Consider the following 20,003-nt stretch of genomic DNA (forward strand, 5'->3'; position numbering starts at 1 on the left):
TTCCTATATACCCCCTTCCCCACACATGCACAGCCTCCCCCACTATCAACATTCTCCACCAGAATTCCCCACCAAAGTGGTGCATTTGTTACAATTGATGAGCCTACATTGACACATCATTATTACCTAAAACCTGTAGTTTACATTAGGATTCACTCTTGGTATTGTATGTTCTGTGGGTTTGGCGAAATGAATAATGACCTATATCTACCATTATAGTATTACGCAGAGTAGTTTCACTGCCCTAAAATTTGTCCGTACTCCACCTATCCAGCCCTCCTTCCCTCTAACCCTGGCAACCATTGATCATTTTATTGTTGCCATAGTTTTGCCTTTTCCAGAATCTCATATAGTTGGAATGATACCTAGTTGATTTTATTCATTTATTGGAGGTGCTTTATAAATGCCAAATGTTTGATCTAAATAATGCTTCTAAATGAAAGTTTGAAATTCAGGGCCTCTATGCTAGAAATCAGTACCTGCCCAGTTTGAGGAACCAAATAACTTCTCCCCCTTGATCTGAGACACCTAGGACCATTGTCCGCCCCCAGCAGAGCCCTAAAACAACAACAACAACAACTACAACAAAGCAGAGAATATGTAACCCCAGATTAGTTAAGTAACTGATAATAAATAAAGATTAGAGAAACGACACACAGCTTGCTTTGCTTCAAAAGGCATCTTGGTTTGTAGTTAATTTCTATTGATGTTTAGAAGAAAAAAGTAACCAACTGGATTTGGTTTAGTTATTTCCTTATTTTCTGCTGTCCTTACCTGGGTATCAGTCGTAGGCCTGTATCTGATTATAGACTCCACCGCTGTCCACCTGGTGTTAGCTACTCAAAATTGCAGGCTTGAGCTGGAAGGACCAGTCAGGCACTAGAGGGCACTCCAGGTAGGCACAGCCTCACTCAGTGATGGCGGTCCAGGCATATTTGGGAGACGTGGGTGCCCCTGGAGAGCAGCTGAGATGGGACTCAACACAGAAAATTGGGAAGCTACCTTGCTGGGGAGAGCAGTGTCTCCCTTGAGTGATGGTTACTAGTTCTCCCAGACATTCCCAAGATGTTCAGTTGCTCCAAGACATTCCCAAGATGTTCAGTTGCTCCAAATGTTAGAAACACCCAGATTGTGGCACATCTGAGTGATTGGACAGTTTTGTCAATGGTGACTATATAAATGATCTTCGATGCCTGAGAGAAGGGCCATTTGGGACACAGGGAGTGGCCTAAGCAAGCTGGATTCAGGAGATTCGGGTGACCTTGATGTGCTAGCTGAGCTTCCTTTACCCTAATAAAACATTTTTCCATTCACTACCACCTTGATCATGCTAAAATGCTCTTATTTTTTTATGTGACTTAATTGTTCAGTGTTAATTTCAAAATGTGTTTACCCTTTCATTTAGCTAACCCTGTTTTTAAAAATTTAATATTTAAATATCCCAGTCTTCCAAATTCTTTCTTCACAAGTCTCGAAGTTCATTTATTCATTCAACAACAGATCATAAGCCTGGAGTGGCTTTAGGAGACCACTCTCCTTCGTGGCTGGGAAGCAGATCTCACCCCGTGGGTGGGTGATGCATCCTCCTGCTTGGCACAGTCTTCTCATTTCCCTTTTCAGCGTAGTAAACTCTTCTATCTTCTGGCACCTTTAGAAAACATACTGAGCCCGTGTTACCTGCTTGTCCTCTACATACATAGGAAACCTCAGCGTGAGCCTATGAGGTGTCAGTTACAAGCAGTGTGACCATCTGCTCTTCCCATCAAGCCAGCCTAAGGGTCTCTTCATCTTGAAGCCTTTTCTGCCCCATCCTGAATCCCTCCAGCCTCCTTTGCAAAACCACTGTACTTGCACACAGCTCTGTGAGGCAATGACATGTCCCCGTGCACCAGATTGTGAAAATCTGTCAAATCCTTAGAGTCAGAATGGGTGCTGCCTTTGCCTGGCACATAGGAGCTCAATACACAGTTGAATAAATGGATAACTGAAAGAACTGAAATCTTCCTCAGTGGACCTTTGCCAACATTTATTCTGTTAGAATTAAATAGTTGTGTACAGCAAGCCAATGTGTTCAGTTACCTAGGAGTATATTTTATGGCTCACTCAACCCAGGGGAACTGTAGATGACCAAGCTGCCTATAATCACCCTGAGGTGTCTTATTAATGTGGAGGCTGAGCAGGTAACACTGGCTTGAAATGTTTTCTGAAGCTGCCGTGGTCAATCGCATGGAATTTTGGGATCTTAACTGCAGGCACTCTTCAGGTGGGAGGAGGAAGAGGAGGAGGAGCTTCCATCCAGGGGAGAATCCTGGGTAGGCTTCTCATGTCCTATACCTCAGAGGCCCCCAACCTTTTGGGCACCAGGGACCCCCAACCTTTTGGGCACCAGGGACCAGTTTCGTGGAAGACAATTTTTCCATGCACCCTGGTTGGGGTGGGGGATGGTTTCAGGATGATTCAAGCACATTACATTTATTGTGTACTTTATTTCTATTATTATTACATTATAATATGTGATAAAATAAATATACAACTCACCATTATGTAGAATCAGTGGAAGCCCTAAGCTTGTTTTCCTGCAACTAGACAATCCATCTGGATGTGATAGGAGACAGTGACTGATCATCAAGCATTAGATTCTCATAAGGAGCATGAAACCTAGATCCCTCGCATACATGGTTCACACTCCTATGAGAATCTAATGTCACCACTGATCTGACAGGAGATGGAGCTCAGGCAATATAGCAAGTGATGGGAGACAGCTGTAAATACAGATGAAACTTCAGTCACTCACCCACTGCTCACATCCTGCTCTGTGGCCAGCTTCCTAACAGGCCAGGACCGGTCCATGGTCCAGGGGTTGGGGACCTTTGCTACACCTGAATGTCATTCCTATCTGCCAGTCTTCTGGTTTCCAATACCGCACATCTGCCCTTAGCAAGAACATCCCATCTCAGGCACCATTGCTTACCTCCCTCTGTCAGACACTCAGTACAGAGAAGTAAGGGTAGGGAAGAACCCATCTTCTTAGTGTTCTAAGTTCTCTTCTTGGATCAAATTCCCAGGGTTTTCTAGCCTCACTACTGCTGACATTTGGGGCTGGATACTTCTTTGTTAGGGAGGATTGGGGGTGGACTTCCTGTGCATTGAAGGATGTTTAGCAGTATCCCTGGTCTCTACTCACTTGATGCTGGTAGCACCACCAACCCCCTACTCCAACTAGGTGTGATAACCAAAACTATCTGCAGACATTGCCCAGTGTTTCAGGCTGGGGCACAGAGTGCAAAATTGGGACCATATTTCTTAAGAGGTAATTACTTATTTTGCTTGACAGTATATTCAAAGATACCATTTATTAAAAATTATTAAGGATATAGCATTTTACATTTTATATTTGTATTAGATATTTCCTCTATGATTTCATGCCTTGAGTGTCTTCTTTTTAATTCTTTTGCGACGGAGTTTCACTCTTGTCACCCATGCTGGAGTGCAATGGTGCAATCTCGGCTCACTGCAACCTCCGCCTCCTGGGTTCAAGTGATTCTCCTGCCTCAGCCTCCCGAGTAGTGCGTGCCACCATGCCTGGCTAACTTGTGTGTTTTTAGTAGAGACAAGTTTCACCATGTTGGCCAGGATGGTCTCAATCTCTTGACGTTGTGATTTGCCCACCTCGGCCTCCCTAAGTGCTGGGATTACAGTCATGAGCCACCACACTCGGCCTAACCTTCCTATTTTCTAAAGACAGTGAACTGTCTAAAAGTCATTGCTTTTGAATCATAAGTTACTTCCCTCACTCTGCTTATATTACTAGTTGCACAAAACTTTTACCAGATATTTATAAGGATGCCCGAATTAAAGGAACACTGAATGACTTTAATATAAGATCAGGAGTAGGATAATGTCTGCAGCAGTCAATGAAATTACTAGACACAGTGGCCCAGACAGGGAAGGGAGGCTGGCACATGTGAGAACATTAGCTATTTGGTCTCAGCTTAAGCCACAATTGCATAAAAGTATTTATCAAGGCATACATTTTTAGGGGAAATGAGACTTAAATAATATGAGTAAAATATTAATAGCTGCCTCCTCTGGTAAGACTGTGATAATTTTATTTTCTTCTGTAAGTCCTAAAGTTTGTATATGTACAGTGGTACATTTAACAAGTGTCTAAATGAACACACAAACATACACACATATAATATCTCAGAGATAGCAAATAAGTGAAAAGGAAATCACAAGAGCCCCCCAGGACCTGCAGGTGAAGGTCAGTGTTCCTAGGCTGATCATTCAAGCATTGGCTGCCTTGGGCCTTTGTTCTTAGAGGCCACAGATGGAGCCACCATCTTCCTCCTCAGCCCAGTATCTGCCCATTCCTAAAGTGAGTTTCCTAGGATGCAAGGCTGGAGTCTTTTCTTGGAATGACATTTGTGGGGTTTCCTTTTCCTCACAGGTCAAAATACTAAATTTTATGACTCTCCTAACTTCCTTTCTCCTGATGATTCCCACGTATGGCAGGGGAAGGGGGCTTCTGGTGGCATGAGGTGCCCTGGGTCTGACTGCCTCATTCTCCAGCCTTCAGCCTCCCTCTCCACCACCTATTTCTCCAGGCGGTTCTTCAAGGATATGCCCCACAATGCACTTGACAAGAAGTCCAACTTCGAGCTCCTAGAGTAAGTTCTGGGATCACCCATCTCCCCTCCCTTCCTGTCCTTCCATGTGTACTTTTCCTCCTCACCCTCTCCTCCACCCCTCCCCAGACCAGAGCCACACAGGGCCGTCTCTAGGTCCCAAAGCCCTCTCACCTCTTCCTGATTGGCCCGCAGTCCTGTGGTGGGGGTGAGGGGGAGTCACATGCTGCCTTTTTCTTCCTTCTTGCAGAAAGGAAGTGGGGCTGGACTTGTTTTTCCCAAAGCAGATGCAGGAGAACTTAAAGGTGAGGAAACCAATGGGCGAGGACCTCTTCGTGCTGATTCCCAAGACTAGAGTGTAAGGGATGAGGCTGGGGCTGGGGATACTCAGAGAAGCCAGGGCATCTGCGCGGCCTTGGGCATTTGGACACAGGACCACTAAATGCACCCAGGGGTCCTCTCTGGGGCTGGCGATCCAACTGTTACATGCCTGGGCTCCGGCTCCGTATCGAGGCCGTATCAGCTCTGCGGCCCCAGTACTGGGAAGCTACCCCTTGCCCCCTCCACCTCCTTCGTAGGGTTACGGGGAGTCTCCCTTGAGACATGTGTTTTAGGTCATAGATCACAGCTGCTTTGGGGGCAAAGGCCCTGGGGATCATTTTCGAGCATTGGGCAGTCTCTCAGCGAGACCCTAAGGGAAGGAGTGAGACCTGGGAGGAGCAGGCATTGTTCACACGGCCCATCCCCTCCCCCAGCCCAAACAGTTCCGGAAGATGATCCAGCAGACCTTCCAGCAGTACGCCTCGCTCAGGGAGGAGGAGTGCGTCATGAAGTTCTTCAACACTCTCGCCGGCTTCGCCAACATCGACCAGGAGACCTACCGCTGTGAACTCATTGTAATGGCGGGCTCTCTTGATCCTCTCCCTGACCTGGATTCCAGGCCTCTCGGGAAAGGGGGCCAGGAGGGGGCAGGGAGAGGCTGCAATCGCTGCAGATTCTCAGGCAGCAGGACCTCGCTGACCTGCCGTCGGTGGAAGTCACAAGCATCCCCTTGCCTGAAGCAGGCACTGAAATGTTGGCCTCCAGCTCTGGGAGGTGGGCAGGACAGGCAAGGTGTCAGGAGGGGAAAATCCATATGGCCAGGGTTTCGGTGAGAAGGAGCTGGAGACCCAGGAAACAGTGGCTTGTGTCTAGCTTAGGGAGCTTTTCTTCAAGTTTCTGAAGAATGGGGAGGACAGCTCTGGAACAACAGTCCACTCTCCTTTTATTCCAGCAAGGATGGAACATTACTGTGGACCTGGTCATTGGCCCTAAAGGGATCCGCCAGCTGACTAGTCAGGACGCAAAGGTAGAGAGACCAGGGGCAGCCCCACCCAGCCCCAGGCGGGGAGGTCTTCCCCTCTCTGCTGCCTCCCACCCTGTCTGCCCCTTCAGTTCTTCTTGCCCCTGTTGCTGAAAGCAGAGTTCTTCTAAGGCCATGCCCTGGCGTGAGCAGCAGTGGAGAGCATTTAGAGATGGCAGCATGGGGCAGATGGCCCTTTACATCCCTGTGACTGTCATCTGCACAGAGGTGGTGGGAGGGGGAGACAAGGCCTCAATGATTACTCGCAGAGCTCAGCAGTGTTGCTCTTTCAGTGACAATATAAGGCATGATTGCCTTGGAAGTCAGGGGACCTGGGTCCAGTCCTGGCTCCACTGCCAGCTTGGCACATGATGTTGAGCAAGTCCTGGCTTTCTCTAGACCTCATTTTCTCCTTGGCATAGGGAGGGGCTTGGTCTAGATCAAGCCTGTGGTCCCAGGATGGCTTTGAATGCAGCCCACCACAAATTCGTAAACTTTCTTAAAACATGTTGAGATTTTTTGTGCGATTTTTTTTTTTACCTTCATCAAGTAGTGTTAATGTATTTTATGTGTGGCCCAAGACAATTCTTCTTCCAATGTGGCCCAGGGAAGCCAAAAGATTGGACACCCCTGAACTAGAGGATCCTTCTAGCCTTAATAGTGTTTGATTCTCTCTTCATCTCCCAGAGAAACTCCCAGTTCCTCCTCACCCCGGCTCCCCCATACTGACCAATCTGCATGGCCCAGTCCTGGTAGTGGGATGGTCTGAAGCTCCCCCTTCTTTTCCCACAGCCCACCTGCCTGGCCGAGTTCAAGCAGATCAGGTCCATCAGGTGCCTCCCGCTGGAGGAGGGCCAGGCAGTACTTCAGCTGGGCATTGAAGGTGCCCCCCAGGTGAGTGTCTCTGGGCACCTGGCAGCTCTGCAGGGGGTATAATGGCAGACTGGGAGCTCTTGCTCAGACCAAAAGTCCGTGATACGCAGGAAGCCAGGAGCTTCCCGGCTTTGGGGATCGTGTTAAGAAAACTGCACCAAGTTCTTAGACAAAAGGTACCAGGATGAAGATAAATTGTAGGAAAATTCGGGAAACAATTTTTTTAATGTCAGGAGAAGAAATTGGGAAGGTTTTCAGGTAGTGGAATGTTCAAGGTGACCAGAAATCAGGTATAAATCACAGGCCTAAGTTATACCAAGAGAACAAGGATGCGGACATCAAGACCTCAAAAACATGGGTTTGTTTGTTTGTTTGTTTGTTTGTTTTTTACAGTAAAACACCCAGAGAGACCTCAGGCTGCAGAGTGTTCATCTCTCTCTCCTTTCACCCATCTGTGCCCTGCCCCATTGCCTCCCCTTCCTCTTTCTTTCTTTCTTTCTTTTTTTTAGACAAAGTCTCACTCTGTCACCCAGGCTACAGTGCAGTGGTGCAATCTCAGCTCACTGTAACCTCCACCTCCACAGTTCAAGAGATTCTCCTGCCTCAGCCTCCTGAGTAGCTGGGACTACAGGTGCATGCCACAAGGCCCAACTAATTTTTGTACTTTTAGTAGACACAGGGTTTCACCATGTTGGCCAGGCTGGTCTCAAACTCCTGACCTCAGGTGATCTGCCTGCCTCGGCCTCCTAAAGTGCTGGGATTATAGGCATGAGCCACTGTGCCCAGCCCCCTCTTCCATTTTCTCAGTTTCTGCTTCTATTTATTGAGCACCTACTAGGTACCAGGCATCGTGCTATGTGCTCAGAGGCCAAAATAAGTGAGGCCTGGGACTGGCCTTTGGAGAGCATGGGTGTACAGGTGAAAGGGGTGACAGAGTGCAGTCTGGACTCCAGGGCAGGGCCCCAGGAGAGGTGCAGACAGCATTGGCATCCAGGCAAGGGTTGTGGCAGGGGTCCTGCCATCTCTTCTCCAGCCCTGGGGGTGGTCTCTAGCCAAGGCTCTGGGGTCTCACCCTTGGCTGGTCTCTGCTCCGCAGGCCTTGTCCATCAAAACCTCATCCCTAGCAGAGGCTGAGAACATGGCTGACCTCATAGACGGCTACTGCCGGCTGCAGGGGGAGCACCAAGGCTCTCTCATCATCCATCTTAGGAAAGGTGGGTTCCATTTAAAGGTAAAGTGGCTGGACCACGGGTGGCAGCACACCCGAGTCCCCAGAGGCAGAGTGGCAGAAGCTAAGCCACTGATGGATAAGTGAATGAGGATTCTTCCCCCACAGCCCAGCGGGAAGCTTCCAGTGGGCCCATCTTAGGCTTTAAGCCCTGGCCGGTCCACCTACCCACAGCCCTGCTAATCAAGGTTCCCATAGAGGCAGCTTCTGGAGGAGAGGCGTTTTAGCCCCAGCAAGCTCAAAGCCATTGCTAGAAGAAGGCTGGTCCTGCCTGTGTGTGTCTCCGTCTTGGGTCAGATTCAGGAAGCAGGGGTCACAGCTGGAGCACGTGAAATCTGGCCTGAGGCAGCCTCCAAGGAGGATTCCACTATTGGCCCAAGGCCTCACTAGCTCCCAGGCTAGGAGAGAATGGAATTAGGGGCTGGGATGGGAGGAGAGTCCCTTGTAGGAATAGTGAGGAGGTCAGTCACCCACCCAGGTCCCTGTGTCCCCAGCTCCAACCTCCTCCTTCCTCCTCTCTTCCTAGATGGTGAGAAGCGGAACAGCCTGCCCCAGATCCCCATGCTGTGAGTACAATGGGGTGCAGAGGACAGGGCCCTGAGCTCAGTCTGTGCTGCTGAGAGGAATAAGAATAAACTGGGAGTCCCCACCTCCATAGTTTCTTGCTTTCAGGCCCAGGAGAACCCTGAAAAAAGATGATCTTTCCCTCCCAATAAATACCTGCAGGAATATTCCTATGCCTTCATGCCACCTGGTATTATCCTGGGGGGTTGCTGCTGTCCCCCAACTCCAGCCCCCAGCAGCCTGGGCTGTGCTCCCGGGTCATTGCTAATTTGGACAGACTACTTCTCCACAGGGGGCAGGAGGAGAGGGCGGGCCGAGGCTGCCCAGGGGAACATTACCGGCCTCTGAGCTCACCTGGCTTCTGCTCTCTCACCTCCTACAGAAACCTGGAGGCCCGGCGGTCCCACCTCTCAGAGAGCTGCAGCATAGGTGAGCTGCCCGCTGCATCCTCCACCTGCTCCACTTGCCTCCCGTCTGCTTGCTCCCCACTGCTTGCTCTCATGACATTGCCGAGGGTTTCCTCCAAGTGACAGAAAAATGATCCTCTCCCATAACTTCTCAATGATGGCTTTAAAATATCGTGAATTATGGCTGGGTGCAGTGGCTCATGCCTGTAATCCCAGCACTTTGGGAGGCCAAGGTGGGTGGATCATGAGGTCAAGAAATCAAGATCATCCTGACCAACATGGTGACACCCCATTTCTACTAAAAATACAAAAATTGGATGGGCATGGTGACATGCGCCTGTAGTCCCAGCTACTTGGGAGGCTGAGGCAGGAAAATAGCTTGAACCTGGAAGGCGGAGGTTGCAGTGAGCTGAGATGGCACCACTGCACTCCAGCCTGTCAACCCAGCAAGACTCCATCTCAAAAAAAAAAAAATCATGAATAGTAATCGCTAGTGTGTATTGAGTACTTAGTACATGGCTTAAGCAGCTTGGGCTGCCATAACAAAATACTATAGACTGGGTGGCTTAAAACCAGATACTTTATTGCTCACAGTTCTAGAGGCTGGAAGTCCAAGATCAAGGTGCTGGCTGAGTCTGCATCTGGTGAGGGCTTTCATCCTCATTTGCAGATAGCTATCCTTTCACTGTGGGCTTACGTGATGAAGAGAGAGTTCTGGCCTCTCTTATTCTGTGTACATGAGCACAGATCCCATTATGGGGGCTCCACACTCAGGACTGCACCACCTCCCAAAGGCCCCACCTCCTAATCCCATCGCATTGGGAGTTAGGGCTTCAACAAAGGAATTTGGGAGGTGCACAAACATCCAGTCCTTAATGGTATTAAACATGCAACAGGTATTATTTGATTCAATTTTTATAGCATCCCCCAATACTCATTTCATAAAAGGGAAAACTGAGATTAAGGGAGATTAGCCAACTTGCCCTAAATAATGCAAGTTGGGAAGCAGAGAGCAGGGAGTTCAGCCAAGGTGCCCTGGGCTCTGTGGCCATTCTAAAACCTGGGCTGGGAGCCCGGGACATGCCTGGCTTCTCCTCCTACCCCCTTGGGCTCCACTGGCCTCCAGCGGGTAGCCCCACACCTGATTGCTGGCGGTGCCCACCAAGGGCATCTTGTCCACGGCTGAGCCTCTTCTTGTTGTTCCAGAGTCAGACATCTACGCAGAGATTCCCGACGAAACCCTGCGAAGGCCCGGAGGTAGGTTCTCGACCCCGCCACAGCGACCGTAGTCAAGGCCCTGTGAAATGACATGGCAAGGACTCTGGTGACACCACAGGGAACATTCTTTTCCTCCTTTATCCTCCCTTCGTGCTAGACTTAGACAGTGGCAAACCTGAGATGCCTTGGATTTGAAAGCTGAGATTTTTTTTTCTCTCCCTATACTGATTGACCTTTTGTGTGCCCATGGAGCTGTGCGGGAATTCTAGTAACGTGGACCTGGGACCCAGCCTTCAGAGGCAGCAGGGTGATGGCTCTTCCCTGGGTCTGAGACAGTGGAACATTCTAGACCCCCATTTCCCCAGCCCAGTCCCTGGATCTTGGCTGAGGTGTTATAGATCTGGTGACGCCTGGCTTTAGAGCCTGCAGACACTCAGCTTCCCTAGGGGATACCACCGATCTCTGTGATCCGCGACCGTTTTCTCTGTCTGTGCAGGTCCACAGTATGGCATTGCCCGTGAAGATGTGGTCCTGAATCGTATTCTTGGGGAAGGCTTTTTTGGGGAGGTCTATGAAGGTGTCTACACAAATCACGTGAGTTCCAGGATCTTCCCTTACACTCCTCTTCCACATGTCTGTAGGGTGAGACAGAGCTCGAATCTGAGCAGGTTGGAGTTGGCACAGACTTCATCCACTTGGGGCCCCTTGTCCCTAAGGGCCTCTTGTCCACTGGGCATGGTGGTATTTATTAAATACTCAAAGAGTGGTGGAGACGAGTCATTTCCAAGAAGGGTAGCAAAATACCAGGGGTAGAGATATAGGCAGAACTTGGAGAAGGGTCAGTATTCTTGGTGGGAGAATACAAAGGGGGATGCGGGATAAAGACAGTTCTGAGAAAAGGTGAGGCAGGATCTGGAGTTAGTGTCAAGGCCAGTGATGGGGCAGGGCAAGGCTGACCGCTGTGGTCACGCTTCTAGCAGGCCCAGGGGAAGAAAGAAAGAGGCAGTAAGAATGAAAAATCCAATGATAGAGAAAGGCCCAGCCCCCAGGCATGATAATGGCCTGCAGGTGCCTCTGGCTTTGGGCAGGTCACACGGCCCCTCAGTCTCAGTGTCCTCATCTGGATGGCCAGGAGCTTGACTCATTTGACCACTACAGCCCTTTTCAGTTCTAACAGACCCTGATCAAGAAGAAGGGGAGTGGAGAAGGAGAGGAGAGGAAGACAAAGGGGAGAAGAAGAGAGACATAGGAGAAAGGGGCCTTTCCTGGCAGCAAAATCTGCAGGAGGCCATGGGGAGGCCAGGAGGGAACATTCTGCTGAGTGCTGGGCTGGACCAAGGGGTCCTGAACACACTCTTGTTACAGAAAGGGGAGAAAATCAATGTAGCTGTCAAGACCTGCAAGAAAGACTGCACTCTGGACAACAAGGAGAAGTTCATGAGCGAGGCAGGTAGGGACCCCTGAGACCAACCAGGCCTCCAAGATGGGAGGGGCTTCAGCCTGGGAAGAGAGGGGTGAACAGTGCAGGGACCCATGTTGGAGGAGGGGTCCCCGTCCTCCCAGCTAGAAGAGCAAAGGCCTTTTCTGAATTGGACCTTTGAGCCGCTCCACCTGTCCCTCTTGCCCCACCACACTGCAGTGATCATGAAGAACCTCGACCACCCGCACATCGTGAAGCTGATCGGCATCATTGAAGAGGAGCCCACCTGGATCATCATGGAATTGTATCCCTATGGGGAGGTGAGCTGGAGGACCCTGCGATGACAACTGGGCTGCAGCATGGGGGGCATTCAGAGCACAGCCCATTCCTCCCAGCTTCCTGACTTCTGTGTTCCGCTGAAATAAGCCAGAGGCCCTGTTTGTCAAGGAAATTGCTGGAACATTTTGCCAGCTTTGGGTTTGTCTCCCACCGCCCCCAGGGAAGGGTCAGGGGTTGCCAGCACCCTGGTCCCCTGGCTCCATACTGGGACCAACCAGGGGTCTTGATGGCACCTCCCCATTCCTGCAGCTGGGCCACTACCTGGAGCGGAACAAGAACTCCCTGAAGGTGCTCACCCTCGTGCTGTACTCACTGCAGATATGCAAAGCCATGGCCTACCTGGAGAGCATCAACTGCGTGCACAGGTAGGGGTGGAGGGAGTGGCCAGCGGTATGGAAGCCAGGCCTTCACCAGATCCTCAAGGCCTCTGGGTAGAAGCAGGGCTTGTGGGTGACACAGAGCAGTGTTGGAATCCCAGCAATTGGCCCAGCAGCTTTGAGCACTTGAGCAACCTCTCTGACCCTGTGTCCTCATCTGTAAAGTTGCAGGCACTGTATGTACCTCATGGGGTTGTTACGAGTAACTCTGAAGTCCGAGGTGTCTGTCTATATATCAAGACCTTCTAGCCCCTCCCCTGTGAGTGCCAGGAAATCGCCCCCAACCTTGCTCAGAGCTTGCTCACCTCCAGCTCCCTGGCTTGGTGGCACATGGCCCAGGAAGAAGGGACTGGGCTGGAGCAGGGCCAGGAAGATCCTGGGGTCCTAGCCCAGACATCACCCTGGTTGCCGACACCCCTGGGCTGCCAAATCCAAGTCTCCCTGTGGCTGTGGAGTTGGCCCCTGCTCTACCTGGCTTTGTTCCCATTCCCTGCCATGGGAACCTGACCCCCAAGGGAGTCAGTGGTTGGGCATTACCCACCATTGACATTGGCTCTGTGGCCTTGTGCCTGATTCTATGGAAAGCCACATCAGGGGATAAAACCCTGCATTCATTCATTCATTCATTCATTCATCCAACAAATACTATGGAACACCTCTCAGTGCCAGGCAGTGACCTAGGCTCTGGGACAAAGTCGTGAAGAAAACAAGCAGAACTCCTTTTCCTCGTGAAGCTTACTTTCTAGCATGAGAGTCAAACTGGAGACATCAATTGTCAGGACAAAGGTGGTGGGAGGATAGATTTGTTTCTTTTGTTTGTTTATTTGAAGTGGCCATGCTTTTAAGTCATCATTTCAACTATAAAAACAAACACTAGAGAGTGGAGCCTGCCTGTGAGAAGCAAGCAGGCAAACTAGTTTGGGGTTGGGAGTGATGGCAAGAACACAGGGTAAACTGAGTCAGCAGTGTGTCTCCTGGGAGGAATGAGAGCTCAGCTCTGGAGTAGCCTACCTGGGTGACACCCTTTTCCACTGGTGAGCTGCTGGGCAAGTTCCTTCAGCTCTCTGGGTCCGGTCTCCTACCCTGCACCAGGGGGGTCTGAGGGTCTCTATGTCATGACTCAGGGTGTGTGAAGCTCTCGTGCGATCCTGGTATCCTAAGTGCCCCATCAGAGTTAGCTGTGCTGCCGCTGCCACTCCTGCTATACCAAAGACCTAACCAGTCCTGTGGAAATGCAGATGAGAGAGAATACCTGTGTTCAGGGAAGTGGTTGGAGTTTATCCTTGAAGAATCACCAGGTGACAGCCTCCCTGGCATGGGGGACAGTGTAGGCAACAGCACAGAAGTGGAGTGTAGCAGATGCCAGGAATCCGAGCCAGGCTTCAAGCTGGAGATGCATGAAGGGGTGATGGGAGACAGAGCCCAACAGCAAGAGGGAAGGAGATGGCAAAGCACCTGTGCATGTTGGGGTGCAGAGGGGCCAGCTGGGCTCCCACCTGAGCTGTGCTGTGGCAAGACCACTCGGTGGGGGCAGTGACCCACAGAAGCTGCCCGATTCTGCTCTGGAGTCCGAGTCCCTGGCTTAGATTCTTGGTCTCTTTTTCCATCTGTCTATCCATCTCTCTGTTCCTGCTCCCATGGGGGTGGGCAGTGCCTCATCCTGGTCTTGATGCCCTTCTTCCAGGGACATTGCTGTCCGGAACATCCTGGTGGCCTCCCCTGAGTGTGTGAAGCTGGGGGACTTTGGTCTTTCCCGGTACATTGAGGACGAGGACTATTACAAAGGTGAGGGGGCTTCCCAGCCTCTGCATTGGCCTTGGAGGGGTGGCTGAAGCCAAAAATTCCAGAAGAAGGAAGTCTACAGTTGGACAGCCCAGGCTAAGGGTCTTCAGAAAGTAGGATGTATTTCTGGATAATTCTGATCTTTCTTCCCTAAAAATCAACCTCTTTGCCCACCCAAAGCCTCTGTGACTCGTCTCCCCATCAAATGGATGTCCCCAGAGTCCATTAACTTCCGACGCTTCACGACAGCCAGTGACGTCTGGATGTTCGGTGAGTGCTGATTTGGGAGGGCATGAAAAAGTGTTCAGATTCTCACTTCTGAACCAGGCTAAGGGGGTGGGTGCAGGGAGCAGGAGTCTGACCTCCACCCTCCATTCCCAGGGTTCTATTTTGCTGTGGCCACTGAGAAGTCTCAGAGGTGGGGAGGCCAGTAGGGGTAGGAAGGGGAGTGACCCAGGCTAAGGACTGGCCTGGGCTGTGCAGGCTCATCTTCCTGGAAGAGGCTCTTGTGACATGTGTGCTCCACCTACCAGCCCCAGAAACTAAGACGAAACTCTGTGACTTATTCTGAGAGAGGTACAGGAAGGAGAGAGAGCAAAGGCAGGTGTAGAGAGACAGCCCCTTACGGAACACCTCCTGCAAACCATCTCACTTAGTGCTCCCACAGTCAACCCTGTAGAACATTATTATTACTCTCATTTTCCTGTTACGAAAACTGAGGCTCAGATGAGTCAGGAGCCTGCCCGCAATCACACAGGCACCAAGTGTTGGTGCGAGGCTTCCAATTCCAGCTTTACTAAGGAGTGGCTCCCCTCCCTCCTAAGAGAAGACACTTGTGGTCCCAATGACATGCCATGACTGCCACCTCTTGATCCTGCAGCACCCTGACAGGGGTCTAGCGAGCAAGGCCTTAGGTCACTTACTGCAGATGTAGGTCACTTGTCCCTCAGGCAGACCACCATGGTAGGCAGGACCCCAGGGTGCTGGAGGGGGAGGAAGGACCGCAGGAGCTGCTCCTGGTGGAGACTGAGTGCTAATGGCGATGGTGCTCCTGGGTGGGAGGGACTGGTCTCCCCTACCCAGGGCCTGACGCTCCCTTACACCCCAGCCGTGTGCATGTGGGAGATCCTGAGCTTTGGGAAGCAGCCCTTCTTCTGGCTGGAGAACAAGGATGTCATCGGGGTGCTGGAGAAAGGAGACCGGCTGCCCAAGCCTGATCTCTGTCCACCGGTCCTTTATACCCTCATGACCCGCTGCTGGGACTACGACCCCAGTGACCGGCCCCGCTTCACCGAGCTGGTGTGCAGCCTCAGGTGAGCATGGAGTGTGGGCTGTGGGCTGGGGGCCCACCCGGCTGCACCAGGGAGCAAGACCAGCACACAGAGAGGTTTGCACCACATCTCCCTAAAGAAGACGGGCCAGGGTCAAGGACGGGAGGCTGAAGCCAGGTTCACTGTCAGATATGAGCTCAGAGATAAGGCAGCCATGGGGAAGCCTGACTCATCTGGGCATCTGTCAACACAGAGCACAGAGCCTTGTTCAAAGGATGTGCTCAGAAAATATTTTCTAGGTTAGACTCAAAAGCCTGAGCCAGACTCTCATCGAAGTGCCTGTGCTCTTTATGATGTTGAGGCATCCTACCTGCTTTCCTCTCGCCTTGTCTCTCGACTTTGATCTTTCCTCCCAGATAGCAAGGAAGGGAGTGATCTTTGACCTGTTTTCAAGACTATGACCCAGGGGCCACCTCTCCCTTCTGAATGGGGGATAAGGGACCTGAGGGCCCGTCGGTGCCCAGGAGCCATGATTCCCTAGGTCTGGGGAGGTCACTGGGGAAGAAGGTCATCTGTTTCAGAGGTTCAGGGTCCTCCAGTTTTCTTGGTGGCAAGCCTGCCATTAGTCCTCCTGTGGGAGATCTGACTTCTTTTGGTTTCCTCTGGGGTGGGAGTCAGTAAGCATTTTCTGTAAAGGGCCAAATAGTAAATATTTGGGGCTTTGCTGTTTATGCAAGTCTCTGCCAAAACTGCTAACTCTCTTAGCTCAAAAACAGCCACAGACAATGCATGGATGAATGGGTGTAGCTGGGCTCCAGTGAAACACCATTTTGGATGCTGAAATTTGAATTTCAAATAATTTTCATGTGTCATGAAATATTTTTTGTCTTTCAATTTTTTTCAGTCATTGAAACAATGTGAAAACCATTCTTCGTTTGGGTCCATACAAAAATAGATGAAAGGCCAGATTTTCCCTCTGGGCGCTTATTTGCTGAACCCTACTTTAGGGAGTCTGGAACTTAATTGACTTGAAAAATATTTTTAATACTGTACTTTAATACTGATTTTAAATACTGTAGTCAACATGTTGCCTTGTTTGATTTTAGGGCAAGTAAACAGTCCCTGAAAACTGCCTGGTGGGGAGGCACCCCGGGGGATGCCAGCAATGCCCAGGCCAGGGGCACTGGGGGTGACCCTGCATGTTTTCTGTGGGGCAGGGCCTTCAACATCATCTGTAAAACCTCTGCCTTAAAAGGCATCTCTGTTCCTCTCTATCCCTTCAGTGAGCCTCCCAGTTAATTCTAGACTCCTGTGTTGGTCCCTTGTATGGGAGGTTTGAGAAGCCAAAAGGCTGCAGGATAAAAGTATGTGAAGGATGTAATTTGGGAGGTTAAAAGCCCTGGGGGGATGGAGCTGGGAGTCCTGATTCACTCTGAGGCCTTGAGAGCCACAGGGAGCTGTGCAGGTGTCTCTCCTGGGCTGAGAGGTGTTCCCATCATCTCCTGGGCTGAGAGGTGTTCCCGTCAGAGGCATCGACCAGGCCTCTGCCACAAGTGGAGGTGGGAGCAGGTTTCTGGTGTGATCTGGAAAACACTGAAAGACTCAGAAGACCCCAGGTTGCTTCCTCAGACCACCACCTGACACTTCCTCCTTAGAGTTCAGAAGGGATTTGATCAGTGTTTCCTAACCGTTCCAGGGAGGAAAGGCCCTTCTAATGTCAAATTTTGAGTGTCTCTGTGTAACAATAGTTATATTTTAAAAATCTTTTGCTGAACAAAATGTAGTGGGCTATATAATGCATTTTTATTATACATAATAAAATACATACACACTTGAAAATATAGTATCAAGTGTCACATATTCAGTAGTATATAATACTTGCTACCCATATGAACATGTGGATTCATGGGCAGTAATAATTCCAGAGTCCTCTGGGGTCTGTGATTCCAGGTTAGGAGCACTGGACTGGGTAAGAAAGGTGAGAGGCGCGCACATGGCTAGCCTGGGAGTGAACCCACATGCCTCATTAGCACATACCAGGGATGCGTTGGGGGATGTTTCATGAGAAATAGGAGATGTAGATTCTAGGCCAGGGCCATGAAGTTGGCTGGGACTTTGGAAATCTACATAGGGGTTTGGTGCCAATCACAAGCCCAGGAGGGCAAAAGGCCTGAGGAGTGGGGCTGCAGTCAGGCTCCTGCTGCGTGTTTGGGCTGGGACTGGCTCACCAAGGACGCTTTTCCACCTTGGATCCATTCCTGTGATCCTCCCAACCTCAGTGTGGCCTCAGGGCCCATATCCAAGCCTCTCTCAGGGGGGCTCTCCCCAGGCCACTCTGCAGTGGAGATCGAAACGGAAATGGGACCTAGCAACCTTGCCCAGGCCTCTCTGGGCCTCCACGAAGTACAAAGAGGAGCCCCAAGGAGCGTCTCACTTTGACCTTGTTTCTCTCCTTATCTGACCTGACTCCCTGCAGTGACGTTTATCAGATGGAGAAGGACATTGCCATGGAGCAAGAGAGGAATGCTCGCTACCGAACCCCCAAAATCTTGGAGCCCACAGCCTTCCAGGAACCCCCACCCAAGGTAAGCCAAGCCATGGCCTCATAAGTCCTGTGAGTCAAAGCAAAGCCAGGTCCCTGTCTGATCCATGTCCCCCTTACTGCACAGGCAGGATGCCCCCTACAGCCCTTTCTCAGTCCTTCACCCAGCATCCACCATCACTGTCAGCGTGTCACATCAGTGCCCTGGCAGGTGGACTTGGAGATAGCAGCCACCTTGTGGGATAGCTGGGTCAAGAATCATTCCTCAAAAGTGTCCCCTGAGGGGCTGGGCTTCTCTTCTAGGTGTTTTCTTAGGAACAAATGAGATCCCCCTGAGGACACATAGGTGGGAAGTATCCTGGGTCTTTTAGGTCCAGTCCCTACATCTGTACCCCCCATGGCCACCCTGAGCTCAGGAGCCAGGGCCCTGCTGCCATTAGGTGGGTGGGTCTGAGAGGCCATGCCTGTCTTAGTCAACTGGAGCTGCTGCAACAAAAGACCACAGACCAAGTGGCTTAAACAGCAGATGTTTATCTCTCACAGTTCTGGAGGCTGGGAAGTCCAAGATCAAGGTGTTGGTGTCTTGTGAGGGCTCTCTGCCTGGCTTACAGACAACCACCTTCTCACTGTGTTTTTACCTGGCAGACACAGAGTGGTCTTTCTTTCTCTTCTTATAAGGGCACTAATCCCATCATGGGCTCCATCCTCATAACCTCATCTGACCCTAATTACCTCCAAAAACCTGCACTTCCTTAATGCTATCACATTGGGGGTTCAGGCTTCAACATGCAAATTGAAAAGGGGGACAAATATTCAGTCCATAACAATGTCTGATCCCATCTAAGGCCTTTTCTCACTTGTCCCTCTTGCCTGGCATGTCCCACCCCTCCCCGCGGGCCTGGCTCAGTGTTCATCTCCTCCATGCAGCTTCTGTGAATGCCCAAGCCCCTGGTGAGCTCCTACCTCTGCATGCCTGTGGCTCTGGAGCTCTGACTTGGTGGGTGCTCCCACGTGTAGGGAGGCGACACATGCACCAATCATTAACCCTCCAATTAGCCATAGCCCCGGGAGGGCAGTGAGGTGGCTTCTTTGTACCTTCCACCACTCAGTAGATAATCAGTGCTCAATAAATGGATGCAAAATGAGTTTCATGACAGCTTTGTCCCTCAACTTTCCTTCCTTCGGAACAAGCCTGAGGTGTCTTTGACCTGATGTTCCCCTTGGTGAGTTGTGTTCGCTCAAGGAGAGGGACAGAGACTGACCCATCTGTGTTCTCTCTCCAGCCCAGCCGACCTAAGTACAGACCCCCTCCACAAACCAACCTCCTGGCTCCAAAGCTGCAGTTCCAGGTAAAGATAGAACCAGAGGACGGGAACTTCAGGTCTACCTCTCATCCAGGTCCTGAAACTCCATTCTTGTGCCTTAGAGGAGTAGCAGTCACCCACTTGGGTGATGGAGATGGCCTAGGTTGACTCTTCTTTGGCACCCAGAACAGAATGCAGACTCAGATCACAAGAATTAAAATGCAGTTCTCCCAGGCTGTGCTCAGCTAAGACCTGCCTTAAGCCCCATCCCTCTGTCTACATCATCTGCTGCTTTGTGTGCCTGCCTGCTGCTCTCTCCCCACATGTAAGGCCTCCCTGGCCTCCTTACCAGAAGGAATCCCAGGGAATATTTCCCAGCAAATGGAGTAGCTCCATGGGACTCCCCAAAGAGGCCCCATCCAGAACCTGGGTGGCCATTGAAGAGACAGCAGGGTTTTACCTGAGCTTTCTCCCAGCTCCATTATCCCCAACCATGACTCTTTCCCAGGCTGTGTGTCCCTGACCCTGAACGTCTCTGTTCTGTGTCTCTCTTGCCTCTAGGAGAGAGGGAGTCCAGTCTCCTCTTATTTCTTCTCTTGCATCCCCCAGCTCAGAGCCACTGCTCAAAAATTGATCCCCTCAACCACCAGAAATAATGTCCATTTAGTTGGTGCCCTTTATAGAAAGGCGGTGTCCCGTGGTCCTATG

General features: G+C 50.8%; 1 protein-coding gene across 8 annotated transcripts in view; it reads left to right on the forward strand.

The window, feature by feature from the left end:
* PTK2B (protein tyrosine kinase 2 beta) overlaps positions 1-20,003 on the forward strand; it is a 148,496-nt gene that overhangs the window by 114,054 nt on the left and 14,439 nt on the right. For all 8 annotated transcript variants that reach the window (XM_055116382.2, XM_055116381.2, XM_008956236.7 and 5 more), the window contains 18 exons: positions 4,608-4,670; positions 4,879-4,933; positions 5,384-5,524; positions 5,902-5,976; positions 6,763-6,864; positions 7,940-8,057; positions 8,598-8,637; positions 9,018-9,064; positions 10,249-10,299; positions 10,757-10,854; positions 11,626-11,710; positions 11,900-12,000; positions 12,269-12,384; positions 14,081-14,181; positions 14,359-14,448; positions 15,287-15,491; positions 17,926-18,034; positions 19,275-19,340. In XM_055116382.2, coding sequence (XP_054972357.1) covers positions 4,608-4,670; positions 4,879-4,933; positions 5,384-5,524; positions 5,902-5,976; positions 6,763-6,864; positions 7,940-8,057; positions 8,598-8,637; positions 9,018-9,064; positions 10,249-10,299; positions 10,757-10,854; positions 11,626-11,710; positions 11,900-12,000; positions 12,269-12,384; positions 14,081-14,181; positions 14,359-14,448; positions 15,287-15,491; positions 17,926-18,034; positions 19,275-19,340 — 1,663 coding nt within the window. The remainder of the gene's footprint in view (positions 1-4,607; positions 4,671-4,878; positions 4,934-5,383; positions 5,525-5,901; positions 5,977-6,762; positions 6,865-7,939; positions 8,058-8,597; positions 8,638-9,017; positions 9,065-10,248; positions 10,300-10,756; positions 10,855-11,625; positions 11,711-11,899; positions 12,001-12,268; positions 12,385-14,080; positions 14,182-14,358; positions 14,449-15,286; positions 15,492-17,925; positions 18,035-19,274; positions 19,341-20,003) is intronic.

Source organism: Pan paniscus, chromosome 7 (assembly GCF_029289425.2).
Source record: "Pan paniscus chromosome 7, NHGRI_mPanPan1-v2.0_pri, whole genome shotgun sequence".
Classification (NCBI taxonomy): Eukaryota; Metazoa; Chordata; class Mammalia; order Primates; family Hominidae; genus Pan; species Pan paniscus.